The sequence below is a fragment of the Marmota flaviventris genome, chromosome 1, assembly GCF_047511675.1.
Source record: "Marmota flaviventris isolate mMarFla1 chromosome 1, mMarFla1.hap1, whole genome shotgun sequence".
NCBI classification, from domain to species: Eukaryota; Metazoa; Chordata; class Mammalia; order Rodentia; family Sciuridae; genus Marmota; species Marmota flaviventris.
Genome location: NC_092498.1, coordinates 195,170,382 through 195,186,378, shown reverse-complemented (window position 1 = coordinate 195,186,378; position 15,997 = coordinate 195,170,382). Strand labels below are relative to the sequence as shown.

Below are 15,997 nucleotides of genomic sequence, written 5' to 3'. Positions count from 1 at the left end.
TCTTCTGTGCCTTCCATAAATACCTGGTGGTTTATGTTCTTTGCTTGGTCTTTGAAATCGTCAGTGCCATTTTCTGGATACGTAAACACTGAAGGAGACAAGAGAAAGCAGGTGCTTTATGAATCCAGTCACCATATTTGGGAACCATGCCTGAAGGATATTGGTTTATTTATTCCATGCACCATAGCGTCTACTTCACTACTCACTGTCTTTTCCTCATCCTTAGTGATCCAGCTTTCATGTTCTCTTCTGTGAAACACCCCCTGACTCCCCACACAGCATTCTGCAGCACCTTCTCTGCACTCCCACAACCTCTGTGCACACCTGGCTAGCACGTTTCCTTGCATTGCTGGGCAACCAAGTGTTCAGAAAACTTGGAACTGTTTGGTAGTATTCTTCTGAGGAGCAGAAACTGTGTCTTTGATCTTTGTTGGATATATCAAATCACTTGTTAATGGGATGGTGGGTGGGATAGCATCTGACTATTTGCATTTTTAACTACCTTTTCTAAATATCAGATTCTTTGTATTAAATATCTTTATTCTAGTCCCTTAATGACATCTATATTCTATTTTACAGATTAAAGCTTTAGTTTTAAACTTCAAATTATTTCCTTGATCTCTGACTTTCAACACATGGGACTATTATTTGGTTTTTCTTTACTGTAGTCTTGGAATGTATACTTCTCTTCCTTTACAATTGAATAGTTACTGTGTTTGATTTTGATAGAGAATATGCCTTCTCATAACAGAGAGGTGTTTCCACTGTCCATATACAGAGCTGTGGGAGATTCCTGATGGAGGCAGGGGGCTCTGCCTTAGTTAGTTTGATCCGCCAAATCTACCTCAGAGACCAGCAGTGTGGCCAGATGTGTCTTCCTTAAAAAATATGGCAAATGTTTCCAAATGTATACAACAGAATTGCGCAGTCTAAATGTACCACTTGGATGACTTGACGTTTAAAATAACACATCACTGCTTTATTCTTCTCTTTATTTCCCTTCAGATCATAAAGAAAATATCAGTAGAAAGAGCAAAGCACATGGTGGAAAGCTCTAAACCTATTTCATAAGTGCATTGACAATTTTTACTGTCCTTAAAATAGATTCAACAACAGTGAAGTGGAAAACACTCGTCAGAACAAGAGCCCCTGTAAAAGTCCTGAAGTTTATTAAATATCTATTCTACTCAGTTTATAGCTCCAGAGTTTATGGATGCAATTCCAGTGTGCCTAAGAAGCCCATATGCAGTCATACGCACTCTGGTTTGTTGTACCTGGAAGATCAGCTCAATTCCAGGGACTCTGTCAGCCTCAGTGCTAGACCACTCAGCTTGGTGCTTAAAAAGTTTAAAAAAGAGCCGAGTCCAGCAATACCTTTTACTGGTATTCTGTGATTACCTGAAATCCAGCTGCAAGTACTTGATTCTATACATATAAAACTAGATTCTTCTAAAATAATATTAAATATTTTTTATAGAAACATGGAAAGAAAATCTTCCTAGAAAATTCTGGTCTGAGGCTTAAAAGGTGAACTACATCATGTGTATACATGATGTTCAATGATTTTGCAATATTATAATTTCATATTTTTTACTTTTTAAATTAAATATCCACCTGGTCCTCTGGTTCAATTTGGACCATTTTTGTGAACTGTGCTGAAAATTGTTTGAAGTGACCTTAAATGTGTTTTCAGATACATGGCTGCAAGCAGAATGGGAAGGTTGCAAAATGATTTTCAAAATCTATTCCTCTGAGCCATTTCTAAGATTTTGATTTGAGGAGAGAAAAGTCTGGTAAACTGTTTAACTAAAATGAATCTCATATACCCTTTATTTTTGGTGCTTTAAATTCCTCTATGGAAAATGACTTGGTTATTCATTTCACCCATGACAAGTATTCAAAGAACATGTCCACCAGGCAGGTGGGTTTTCTAATATTACAGAAACAAAATGAATCTTAGCTTTGGCTTCATCCCCAAAGGACTTTTTTTCCTCTTCCATATTCTCTCTTCCTCTTTTGCTTTCTAGGCCTAGGAAGCCCCTGTCCACCACTGTTTTCTGCAATGATTATTTTGCTTTTCTTTTTAGACCTGGTAATGCAGCAAGTTACATTACTGAATTATCTGACATTGACCCACATTTTGGTCCTTTGAATAAATCCAACTTTGTTATTATGCAAAACCCTTTTAAAAAAAAATTACTGGATGAAGCTTACTAGGATTTTTGCTTTAGATTTCTGCATCTATATTCAGGAGGGAAACTGGCCAGTGATTTTCCTGTCTCCGTCCTTGTTTGGTTTTGGAGTCAGTATTGTAAGAGCCTCATAAACCAAGTTAGAGAATGCTGCTGCTCTTTCTCCTTGCTGCTTTTTGGTCCTCTGAAGTAGCTTATGTAATGTGGAAATTGTCTATTCTTTAAGTGTTTGGGAGAATTTACTTATGAAATTATCTGGGCCTGGTGTTTTTATTGTACAAAAATTTAAATACTAATTCTGTTTCTATAAGGAGTAGAAACACATTTTCGATTTGAGTCAGGCTTCAGTCATTGATATCTTTCTTTTTTAAGTTAATTTTTTATTTGTTTTAATTAGTTATACATGACAGTAGAATGCATTTATGCACTTGGATATGTCATTACATAAATGGGGTATAAATTTTTCATTTTTCTGATTGTACATGTTGTAGAATCACATTGGTCATGCAGTCATATATGTACATGAGGCTATAATGTCTGTTTCATTCTACTCTCCTTCCTATCCCCAGATCCCCTCCCCTCCCTTTACTCTCCTCTACTAATCTAAAGTAAAGCTCTTCTTCCCTAGCCCCCACCTTTATTGTGAATTAGCATCCTCATCTCAGAGAAAACATTCAGCCTTTGGTTTTTTGGGGGATTGGCTTATTTCGCTTAGCATGATATTCTCCAAATCCATTCTTTTTGATGTCAGCCGGTTTAGAAAATGTTTTGAATTTTAATGGTATGATTCTGGTTATGACATTCTTTGATTTTCTTTTTCATCTGTGTTATGTTCCCCTTTTTACTATTGCTTTATGTTTCTGTTACCTAAAAATTGTTACAGATGGTAAGTTTTATTATTTAAAAAAACACTCAGGATTCATCGATCTTTGTTTGCAATTTAATAATTTCCTCTCTTTTTTCTGCCTTTTGAGGGGTTTATTCTATTTCATTTTTTAACTTCTTCAAGTATGATACTCAAATTATTATCCTTTAGACTTTCTTACTTTTTAATAAAATTGTTTAAAGCTAAGTACTTTAGTCACAACTTTAATGCTATCCCACAAATTACGATATATAGTGTTTGGGTCATTCCTTAATTTCAAATATATTCCAATTTTCATCATGAGTTCCTTTGGACACATGAACTTCTGAAAAGTGTGTTTTAATTTAGCAAAAATTATTGGTTTTCCTGGTTATCTCTTTGAGTATTGATTTTATCTTGTTTGTATTGTGGATAAAAAATGTGCTCTCTATAATATCTAGTGACTTGAAATTTGTGAGGCTTGTTTTGTGGCCTTGCAGGTAATATGTTTTTATTATTGTCCCATGTGTTCTTAAAAAGGATGTAAATCCTGCACTTTTTAGATGGAGTGTCCTTTTGAAGTTCATTAGATGAGGCTTGTCAAGTGTGTTGTCGAATCTCTCCATCCATACAGAATCTTTTTGTCTATCTGGCTTGCCAATGAGTGAGAGGCATTAATATTCTCTGATAATAAGAACACCGATTTTCCTAATAATTCTCCTTGAGTTTCTATCATTTTGAGGCTGTGCATTAAGTAGAGAATATAGAAGTTGAAAATTTTTATATTGTGATGAAATGAACATGACCATGAAATAATGCTTTTTATCCTTAGTAACTGTTTCTTTGGTTTCAAAGTTCACCTTCCCCCATATATTAAATATCTACATGAGTTTTTTGTTTATTTGTTTAATATATGCCTGTGATTAACAATTTACCCTCACCAGTTTCTGTACAAAAAAGGTAATTTATTTTGCCTGTATTTTTCTTGTTTATTCCCCTGGGAACTTTAAAAATTATTTTACTTTCCAACTTTCCACTTTTTAAAGTTTTAGATATTGATAGTGTACAGGTCATTTAAAACTTTGGTCTGAAAAACTTATTGGGTTGATTTTGATCACTGGTAAACTTGAATTACTTCCTAAATATTTATTTTACATCTTCTATATGTCCTAAATTTTCTATGCTCTTTCTTCTATACACCTCCTCCCCCTCTTCCCACCTTCCTTCTTTTGAATTGATTGGCTTTCTTTTCTCCTCATCATTCAATTTTGTTAACTTTCTATTTTAATATACTTTTTATTATTTTAGTAGTTGTCTTGGAACTTTTATGACATGAATTCAAACAAAATCTAAAGTGAAATAGCTCAATCTCCTCCTGAATGAGAAGAGGATCTTTGAATACACATTTTCAATTTAAATATGAATTTTTTTTATATCCAAAATGTGCTTATTGGGATATTTTCACACTCATCTGGATTCAGACTGCTTTTAGTGCTGCTTCCTCCTGAAGGAACATCCTTCTGTAAGTCTTGCATTTCCTCCTTTAGGCTGGCAGTGGATAGTGAATATTTTTAATAATGTTTAGCAACTTTTAAAACAATATTTTTTTAAGGTAGCTACTGTTTGTCTAGAATTAACCACAGGTTTACCATTTTCTTTGCTCTTCATTTCTTCTTGCTACTGAGTGTTTGTATTGAGTTATTTATTTGTGATTCTGGGTAAAAGTCACTTTTCTTTCAGCATATTGAGGGTGTGTCACCCTACTGTTATTTAGCACCTAGTATGGTTTGTTAGGAGAACCTGCCAGTTTACTTTCATTCCTTTGTTTGTAATACATCTTTCAACCTGTATATAATGTTTTCTTTTGTCTGTTCTTAATGTTGTCTTTTGTCTTTGAATTTCTAAAGTTTCACTAAGATGTGGTTAGGCATAGATTTCTGGTTCATGGAAAGATGTTTAATAATTCTGGAAAATTTTCAGTATTTTCTTGAATACTTCCTTAATTCTATTCTCTTTCTATATACTTTTAATATGTCAATTAGATACATGTTAAAATTTTCTCACTCACCTTCTACATCTCTTTTGCTCTCATAGAAACTCCACTGCTTTGTTTCCCTGGATATAATCTAATTTATTTGGCTCTATATTTCAGGGTGCTGATTCTCTCTTTAGCTATGTCTAATATGCTATTAACTTTATCAATCACATTTCTACTTTAAAAACTTCTAGAGCGTCTACTTAGTTTCTATTCAAATTTTCCTATTAATTTTGATAGTCTAATGTTCCTTTATTACATTTTTCTAGTTCACTTAAAATAGCTATATGTTTCTTTATTTGATAATTTCAACATATACAATCTCTTGAGCGTCTGATAATAAAATTGTTTTTTTCCTGATAATTCTCACCAGTGGTGGCTCATTTTCTCATGTTTGGTAATTTTTTTTTTGTTAGTTTATTTTCTTTGGAAGTTTACTGTGGGAAGTTTTTGAGGTATATAGAAGAAAAAGCATAGAAAATTTGGGACATATAGAAGATGCAAAATAAAATATTTAGGAAGTAATTCAAATTTACCAGTGATTGACGAAGTCAATTTCAACCCAATAAAAGACCAAGTTTTTCAGACCAAATTTTTAAATGACCTGTATACTATCAATAAATATCTAAAACTTAAGAAAGTGGAAAGCTCGAAAGTAAAATAATTTTTTAAAGTTCCCATGGGAATAAACAAGAAAAATAAACAAGAAAATAAACAAGAAAAGTACAGGCAAAATAAATTACTTTTCATGTACATGTGGGTTTAAATTCTCTTCTTCCAAAGAGAGCTTACATTTACCTCAGCTAAATACATGGAGACAGTACTGCTTTTGGCATTTTAAGGTAAAGTAAACAAGAATTTCATATTGTTTTACTTTGCATATATTGGTATCAGTCCCTAAAACCCAAGTAGGAAGAACTTGTTCTTCGCTTTCTTCCTTCCTTATTTTCTCCCTCCCTCCCTTCTTCCCTCCCTTTCCCTTCCTCTCTCCCTCCCATCCCCCATCCTCCTTCCCTCTGTTTCTCTTTCTTCCCCTATTTCCCTTCTTCTTTTTTCTTCTTCTTCTCCTTCTCCACCTGAGTTCAGGCTGATACACATATTCCTCTGGAAGGCATTCTTTTTTGCTAGTGACAGGAAGGATGCCTTTTGTGGTGTCAGCATTTTTCCAAGGGGCCTCTCTTCCATCCTGTTACCCTGCACACTACCCAGTTTTCTTCCTCATCGTTCATATGGGGGGTCTTTTATTATCTACACCGAAGGCTCCAGGTATGTGCAGAGTAAATATTGGCCTTCACCTGCTTATATCTCTGAGTTCATCTAGATCCATGTTTTCTTGTCACTTCTAGACTCTAAGGAATTGTCTTATTTTGTTGTCAGCTCTCTCAATGCATTATCTAGAAATTTCTTTAAAATTTTTTTCCTCAACAGTTTTAGGAGTGATAAACAGGGGAAAAAAATCATCTGAGTATCCAACCTTCCATATTGCTGGAAAGAGAATCTTCTGTACTTTTAAAGAGATCATTACCTGATCTGGAGACTAAGTATGTATTGTAGAAATATACCATAAATATTTACATCTGCAATTTAGGAATTGCTCACTGGAGGGGGACAAGAACCAGAGGTTATCTGTCCACTGAGCCGCTAAAATATTCTGGGAGAGAGGGGTGACAACTTTGAGATATAGAGCCTATGAATGCTTAAAACAAGAATAAATTTTCCACATCTGAGCTTGCCTTTTCTCTTTCTGAGCAAAACTTCTTTGCTTAAGTGCAAAGTGAGGTAATATTGGTTTTGTAATATCCTCAAATGGATGTGATTAACCCAGTCCTTTTTGAAGAAAATTTCTAGGAATTTGTATTGCTTATGTCCTGCTCTCTCTGTTTCTCTTCCAGGAAAACTGGGATCACATACAGTCATACTGAAATGCAATTATTGAAGGCAGCCAGTAAAACTATTATTTGGCTTTTCAAGCTGAGACAGGCAGCCCAGATATTTCTTCTTTGCTTATTACTTTATTATTAGTGGAGTTTCTAACAGTTAAGCCAAAGGTGAAGACCAACAAATTTTCCACTCTATGTCTATAATGCATTCAGGAATAGTGTTGAAAATAATAACTGAAAACACTCAATCCTACCCAAGAAAATTTTTAAGAGAGGAAAACAGAGATTGCACTCTTAGAAGTAAAGAAATTAGGATGAATTATATATGCTTCTAAGGTACTTCAGAGATCTGGAGGAAATAACACCTGTGAGAAATATTATTTTAGGTCATAAATGAAACATGTAATGCAGAACCATTTGTCATTGGCTTCGCAGATACCACTTCTAGAAAGCCAGTCCCTCTTGCCATGACTGATGGGATCCTGGGGAAACTACATGAGCTGGGGATGTCCTCCAGTTGTTTCTCAAACTACATTGATAGGGAATTAAAATCAGTCAAAGGAAAATATTTTGAAGCAAACTGCTACATAATTAATCCCCCTAGCTTCCAAGGGGATATTGTAAAGAAAGCTATTGCTGATCAAAGGAATATTTAATTGCTCTCCAAAGCTTTTAAAAAGTTTGTATTTTACAAAATTCTTTCAACTGATCTCTTTGAATAAGGCTATGAAATTGCCCCTTAACATAGAAGGGATGGAAAACAATCAACTGTGTTTTTGAGTGTTACTCTGAAGCTTAGTTTTCTTTTCTGTATGGTGTGTGTATGTGTGTGTGTGTGTGTGTGTGTGTGTGTGTGTGTGAGAGAGAGAGAGAGAGAGAGAGAGAGAGAGAGAGAGAGAGAGAGAGAGAGAGATATTGGAGGAGAGGGAGTTAGATTAAAAGACCTGTAATCCTACTTCTCAAACTTTAATGACCATATGAACCACAGATCTATATGCAAATTCTGATTCAGCAGGTCTGGATGACTATAGGTCTGCATTTCTAAAATTCTTCTAAGAGGTACCCTGTCTGCTGGTCCAGGAACCATGCTTGGTCTAAGTTGAATCTCTGACCCTTCATGACCTCATGATGACTTTTTTTTAATAGCAACTATGCTTCATATTGATGATTTCTAAGTGTAGCTCTTCATACTATAAAATTTCCTTAAGACCACCTTTGGAGAGAAATCCTCAGGGTAAACAGAGGATTTAACTATCATGTAAAATATATAGAGCCAGACCTGAGTAGCATAGGCAGAGTTAAATGGTGGGCATTTGCTGGGCATAAGTCTGAGAAGCTGCAGAGAGGATTTCTTGACAGATTTGATATGAGGTATGAGAGGAAATGAAAGTCAAACCTAATATCAAAAACTCTGGCCTGATGGATGGGTTGATAGAGTTCCTATTTACTGAGCAGAGACGATTGTGGAAAGAGCCCATTTGGGTGGCTGGGTGGGAGCATCAAGAGTCAAGTTTGCAAATGTCACAACTTTAAGGTGCTATTCCACATCCAGAGGGCCATGATCAGTAGGCTATCAGGATCTGGAGGCAGCAGGAAAGCCTAATGCTGAAGATGAAATTTGGCATCCTCACCATTACAGATGGTATTTACATTTGTTAATTCACTCAAAGATCACAGTGATCCTATGGATTTGGCGTTACCATTATTTTCATTTCAGAGTAGGGGTGATTGAGGAGGAGAAAGGCTAGGTCACTACTTCAAGGTCACACAATTATTAAGTGCAGTGCTTTGCCTCCAGAGCAAGGATGCACCAAGGACCTAATATCCAGTGGGTAGTGAGAAGGACATCCGTGGTGTTGGTGGGAAGAGCATCAGGGGAAGAATGAAGGCACTTGGACTGAGTGGATGACCAGACTTGAAGTCTGAACATGCACGTCTGGTTTATATAGAAGTTTCTGGTGTGTTAGTTGCTCAGACACTGAATGCTGGGGTTACTAACCAAATTATATTGCTGGACCTGCAATGCCAGATGGACTGGGGCTAGGCTGATCCTGCAGTTGGTACTGCCTGCTGTGAGGTTCCCCTGGCAGCCAACACCCTCTAATGTGTCTCTCTAATGGCACTGCTAAGTGCTCAACCAATGTTTGCATCCATCTAAAGTAGTGTTTTCCCCATGTAATGCTAAAGAATCCTCACCCTAGCAGTGAGCTTTAGCAGATGTGTGTGGGCTTGGCAAGCCCAGGGTGAGTGCTGATGCTTATTTAGGAAGGAGAGTCATGGGGGTAGCTAAGCACATAGTGCTTTATGGGACCCACACAGACACAGTCCTAACTAGAGAAGAGACATAAATGAATTCCCAGAGCTAAGGCTGTGGAAGCAATATCTCCTAAGATGCTGCTGCCAAAGCAGCTAGGCAGTATTGATTGCAAAACTTCTGCCTGCAGACTAGAAAAGGCGGGGTGACTAGTCATGTGGAACATCTACCCAAGGCAGCACAGCTCCATTCTCGGCAGACAGGGACTGAAGCCTGGAGGAGCTCACTCTGCCACAAAAATGCTCTCAACACAGGTCAGGACCTGTAGCCTCCCTAGCCTGTGAGCAACCTGAGGACAGGTTTTATGACTGCTGTATTTTTGCTGGTGATTATAAATGCTTCACAAACATTTTTCAATAAATGAGTGAAGGTTAAATGGTAGTGGATGTCAAAAATGGCTTGCAGAGAATGTAATGTAAGGGTCTGGCTGTGTGTTTTTAATCTTTGTTTAAGAGATTTTTTTTCATGATTTTAATGAAAAATACTATGTATGTGGCATTTAATGAATGTTTTAGAAATTATTGTAACAAGGGCTTAAGCTATTAGAGGATTACATAATATTGATTAAGAATGTTTGGATTGTATGATTCATTTTTTTAGTTTTAGTCATCTCTGCTAGGTAGCAGCTGTGTGTGAGGAGCAAGCTCCCCTCGCTGATGCCTCTCTCTCACCTGTTTCAGGTACTTTGGATGTAGTGCAAAGTAGTTGCTCTGTAGTATAGTTTTCTAATAGAATCTATGACAGGGGAGGAAATAGCACAGTTACAGAAAGGTCTGGAAGTGACTCCTGAGCCTCACTATGGCTAAGCCCCTAAGGTAGTAGAATTCAAGGAGATGTCAGAATCAAGCGTCTGAAATTGACCAGGAACTATGCCCCGTTTCCTTCCAGAATACTGATATTAGATTTTCCAGATTGGATTCTAGATCTAGCAGAGAAAGAGAGGGGACTGGAAATGGACTCTACCTGAATCCTGACTAATGTGTTCCCATTTGTGCTGGGACATTTATGTCACTTACCACTGTTGCTGCGTTTCCTTAGGTCATACCCGGCTCCTGGACCATCAGTTTCTTCAGGAACTTCCACAAGGTCTGAAGTCTTGAAGGAAAGAGGAAACAGCACAGAATGAGCAATGTTATATCAGTGGGCCAACTGAGCAGTGGTTTTCATGTCAGTAGAAAAGCTAAGGTGGAATTTGCACAATGCCTGAGAAAATAATTATTGTTGTTGTTGTTGTTTTTTTTCTGATGGCTAACTTCAGAAAGGCTGTATGTCCCCTCTTGGTCCTCAAGTGCCTCCCTTCAGGCTCAGGCTTGGCCTTGGTAGGTGCCCAATGAATGCTGGATGAGCTTCTTCCCAGGAAGAGACAGCAGAGAGAAATCAGAATTCCTGCCCATATCCTGTCACTTAAAAAAATCTCAATGAAACTATAACTCTTTGTGTGGGTGAGCTTTAAATACTAATTATAGAGAACCAGATGCACTATTGAAGGATGACTACTTAGGTAGGAATAAAGTGCTATTTACATTGCTGCCAAAATCAATTATTTTTGTAATGTTTATTCTTCCTTTTTTTTAAAGAAGAGAAGGCATAGTCATTCTTCCATCTAGGTTTCAGAAATAATAAAGACAGCAACAATGGCATTCCAATTAGTTAATGGTTCTTGATTACTTACCATGTGCTGTTTTTAAGAATTTTGCATGTATCATCTCATTTATTCTTTACAATAATCCTATGAGAGATTCAGGTAGAAATCTGCATCCCAGAAACAGTGATTTTCCTGGAGGTCCCACAACTAATAAATAGTGGGACGTGGGGGAGTGGGCCCATCCAATGATATGTTGGCTGCATGGGCTGGTGAGAGCCTTCAGGGTTATCACATTGTCATATCAGGCTGGTCATGGTCATGGGAACTGGCATATGTTACAATTCAGGATCAACTCTAACCTGGCTGGTTAAACATTCACCAGCACATCACTTATGGCCACTTTTACATGATCAGATATCCTAGCTCCTTTCTACCTCTTCCAAGAGGATGAGAAAATCACATTCTAAAAAATAATTTGTTTACATGTTATTGGAGTGGAACAAGATAAGTTCACCTTCCTACTTTCCTCATCAGCTCTAGAGTGCTTGAGAACCATCCTCCAAGACAGATTTTTGTTTTTTTGGTACCAGAGATTGAACACAGTAATGCTTATCCCCTGAGCCATATCTGCAGCTGTTTTTATTTTTTATTTTGAGACAGGGTCTTGCTAAGTTGCTTAGCAAGGCCTCACTCAAGACAGATTTTTGTTACAGTTTAGCTTGAAGATTTTTTTTTCCCAGACAGTTTACTTTCATGACACATCAGAAGGAAACAAAAGAAAACACAAGGGGGGGAAAAAAGAAACCTAACAACCCAGCACAAGGTCCTCATCATTCATACCCTGCTCTTTTTGAGGCTTATGATTTCTACACACAAATGCTTTACAGGGAATTTCATTTATTTCAATTTAATCTTATGAAACTGAGATTATTCACAAACTAACCAGAATATATTTTTTAAAGTTACTTCAAAAAAAACCAAAGCCTCCCCAAAGCCATCAGGCTTTTTATATTCTAGAACATTCTTTGAAAACATAACGATTTGGAAAACCATCAGGCAGTGACTTCTGGACAATGTAGAACAAATGCCTCCTCAGCCCTGGAAGAAAATAAACCTGCAGAACAAAGCTTTGCTATGTGGGAATGAGTTAGCTTTAGGACATAACAGCATTAAAGAATGGCAAGGGGCTGAAGTTCATTATCACTTGACCCTGCAGGAAGGAAGCAAAATCATTTTAAAGTACCAATCAATTGTCTCTGTTTTCTTCTACAGAGGCAAGTTGGTCTCTGGGAAAAGAGTGAGGTGACAGATACTCAAGTACAATTTGATTTTTCTTTGTCTCCCTGTGGTTTTCAGAACAATGCCTTCAATAAGCAAAACTCCAACAAATATTTACTGATGGAATCAGTACTAGAATAACTGGACAGTGAGGAATGACACCCTATTGACACAATCAGAAACTGTGCTTTTTGCTCCTAAAATCAGTTTACAGGGTCCAAATGTTGTTAGAAACAAAGGTATTTTAGAGATGAAAGCGAACTGAGCATCCTTCAGTTATTCCTCTGATGGTTTTGCTGCTTCTTACAGTTAGCCAAAAATGGAGGCTAAAATGTTCATTGCAAACTATGGAATGTGTCTAAGGATGTCTCTTTGTCATATGATCAGCAAAGCTAAGGACTGCAGGAGCAGTCAGCTACCTACTCTTTATATGGATAGTTCAAGGTCATCTCTGGGGAGCCTCTTCTCCACCCTTGCCTCACCTTGGCCTTCTGTTTACCTTTTCTCCAATGCTGGTCTCATATAAGAGTGGGAAATGCTTATGTTGGAGTGGAATGAGGATATATTGGCTCTCATCAGAGACGTGAGAGAATGCAAGTCTGGTCAAAATGCAGGTCAAAGTGGAAAGAAGTCTCTCTTCACTCTGATCAGTTTTATTTGGGCTTTTCTTTTGGCTTGCTAGGTGGTAGCTACAAAAAGTCTTGACTTGTAAGGGACAATGGGTGAAGGGGTATGGGCTGCAAACCAGCTCTATGTGGCTCTGGGGGAAGCCACTCATTGGCAGCGCAGGTCCTTCTCATTCCCTTGAGAAAGGTGTGATGTGGTCGATAGGATCTGGCAGAGGGTTATCATCCTTTGATCTTGTTTCCAAGCTTTAGATCCAGCCTTCTGGTTGCTGTAAGTGTGTGATTTAAAAGCTGTCTATACAGAGAGCAACTGTGAATAAGACAAAGAAAGAGGAAGGAGCTGGCAGGGCTGATTTCCTTGGAACCAAACTTAAGTACTTAATTCAAATTTACTGCCAGCTTTAGGTCCTTCTTAGAAGTTTAGAGAGTTTGGTGTTTGTTCATTTTTTTTATACACCATAGATTTAGTGAGAGATTTAATGAGAATTTGTAATGGACAGCCACTACATACATGAATGTTTCTCAAATTTTGGTGGGTATTGGGATCATCTGGGTTGCTGATAAAACTCACATAGGGCAAAAACTCTCCCTCTGTGTTGTTATTAAGTTCCCCCATCGAATTCTGATGCCCACCAAAGTCTGAGAATCACAGATATAAAGTATTGGAAATAAAATGCAAACAGAGCGCTTGCATTTAAGCAGCTCTGTCTTAGTGGAAGAGGTGATTGGAAAAGCGAGAGAACAATTAAATAAAGAAGCAAAAATTACTAAGCATTATATAAATCAGTTGCTATGGGAGAACAGGGAACAGGGAAGAGGTGCCCAGCCAAAGCAGGAAGCTCTGGGAGATGTTATCTGCAGAGTTAGAGACAACGTGTTGGTGACTAGACAGAGCATGGCTTTTCAGAGAGCTGTTCCTGGAGGTTGGCTGTGAGAAATGAAGTGTTATGTGGACCCTGGAAGATTCTGAGGTCTGTCTTCAAGAGTCTCTCATTAATTCTTCTCTATTCTTCAACCATTTCTCAAGTGCTCACTATGTGCTGGAGACCCTGCAAGGTCCTGGTGTAGTGAGGTAAATAAGGAAGGAGCCCCTGATGTATAGCCACTTACTATCTAGTTAAGGAAATTGATGCAAAAGAAGATAATTACTGTGTAATCAAGTATATCCAATAAGAAAGGAGCTCTTGAAAGCTTGTGGAAGGAATGACCGGTCATGCTTGAGGGAGTCTGGGGACTCTACTTTTTATTTTTATAGAAATCAAGTTGTATCTTAAAGAATTGCAATTGTAGAGAGCAATATTTTCTAAGATGTGATATCAAGAGCTTGGTGAATTCAGGGAAAAAAAAAAAAGAAAATCCTCGTATCATGGGAGCTTGCATGTGAGAAGTTAAGTATTTGTGGACTCCAGAGGATCCTGCCATCAAGAGTCCCTTATTGATTCTTTCTCATTCTTTAACTATTTCTCAAGTGCTCATCTGTATCAGCCATGCTGAAGAGTTTGGGCATTGTCCTTCCAGCAGAAGTGACTCAATAGAGTGTTTTAATTAGGAAAATTGTGCATGTATTTAAGGGATGATACAACTTGAGATGCTGCTAAGAGTACACTCAAAGTGAATAAAGTAGCATAAATATTTCTTTGTTGTAATCTGGGTGAGAGATAATGAGTTTCAAGTCCTGATAGTTGGTGAAAGAGAAGGGCACTTAGGATACATATTTCTGAGTTCTGCCTCGTGAAACATAATCACCAATGGAGCACAAGAACAGTCTAGATATGCTCATGTTGCAGTATCTGTAGGACTGGCATGGTACTTTGGCAAGAAGTTAGAACTGGAAATATCTAAGCTTAGGGATGATGGTTGGAAAAGAGAAATGTAAAGATCAACCAGGAAGAGCATGTAGAACCAGAAGACCAAGCAAAAACAGATCCCTGAGAAAAGTCCAAATTAAAGAGCAAGTGGAAGATGAGTCAGAGAAGATGAGCTGAGCAGAACAGCAGAACCTCCAATGAGTCATGGGTTTCCAACAAAGCCTGGGCATGGGCCCTGTCAATGGAGGGCTTTGGAAAATACTCTTTTCAAATCCTCATGAATGGATGACACCCTTGTTTAACTTCATAACTTAGGTTTAAAGGAAATCCACCTAAGACTTAGATGCTCAGTGAAAATAAAGCAGCAACCACTTCCATTTATTCAGTGCAAATTATTCCAGGACCTATGCTAGATACTTTATGTATACTATTATATCATAGCAAATACTTTATGTAGTTATTATTATTATATTATCATTACCTTACCCATGTAGCCATAACAAGTTTATGTAGAGCCATGCATCACTTAATAACAGGGATATGTTCTGAAAAATGCATTTTTTCATTGTGAAAACACTCTTGAGTGCACTTATACACAGCTAGATGGTATGGCCCATACACACCTAGGCAATATGGCATAGCCTATTGCTTCTAGGCTATAAACATGACTAACATGTGACTGTACTAAATACTGTAGGCAATTTTTAATACCACGATAAGCATTTGTGTATGTAAACATAGAAAATGCACAGTAAAAATACTAGGCCATAAGAAGTTTTCAGCTCTGCTATAATCTTATGGGGCCACCACCACACATGTTATCTGTCATTGATTAAAGTGCCTATGATGCATGACTATAATATAAATTCTATTCCTATCCATTTTATATATTTTTTCAAAATTACATTTAGCACAATTTTAATTATTCATTCAATAAATGAATTAAAATTATCTTCTAAACTGCCAAATGATAATAATCTCTCTGCAAAGATCATAGGGATTCAGGTATCTTAAACTGTCACAAATTATATCCTCACTGCTTTGAGGAAGTATCTTCTGAAGCTAAACATTTCCATCTTACTATGAAATCCTTCAGCTTTCCTGTGGCATGGTTATTGTAATATCTTGAACACATATATATCCTATGTTCTTAATTTTAATAAAAGGGCATAAGGCATATTCAGGTATATTTTAAAATAATGTCACCACCTTCAACTTTCTCTTCTATTGGTTTGGTTTTCAAAAATTAGTAAATATGGGCTTTTTATTTGTGTGTGTTAAATTGCAAAAAAAAAAAAAAAAAGGAAAAGAAAAACCTCATTAGCATAAATGTTATGCATGAGCCAGGAAAAAGATTAAAAATTATTTTATAATTATTTGAGTGAGATAAATCAGTGGAGTTTCTGAAGAACAGAGATTTCAGTGAATTGGTTTC

The 15,997-nt window shown here is 37.0% G+C and overlaps 1 protein-coding gene across 1 annotated transcript in view; it reads right to left on the bottom strand.

Moving 5' to 3' along the window:
- Stac (SH3 and cysteine rich domain) overlaps positions 1-15,997 on the bottom strand; it is a 140,614-nt gene that overhangs the window by 32,298 nt on the left and 92,319 nt on the right. Inside the window, exons 6-7 of the mRNA XM_027932560.2 lie at positions 10,282-10,360; positions 24-88 (exon numbers count right to left, since the gene is read on the bottom strand). Coding sequence (XP_027788361.2) covers positions 24-88; positions 10,282-10,360 — 144 coding nt within the window. The remainder of the gene's footprint in view (positions 1-23; positions 89-10,281; positions 10,361-15,997) is intronic.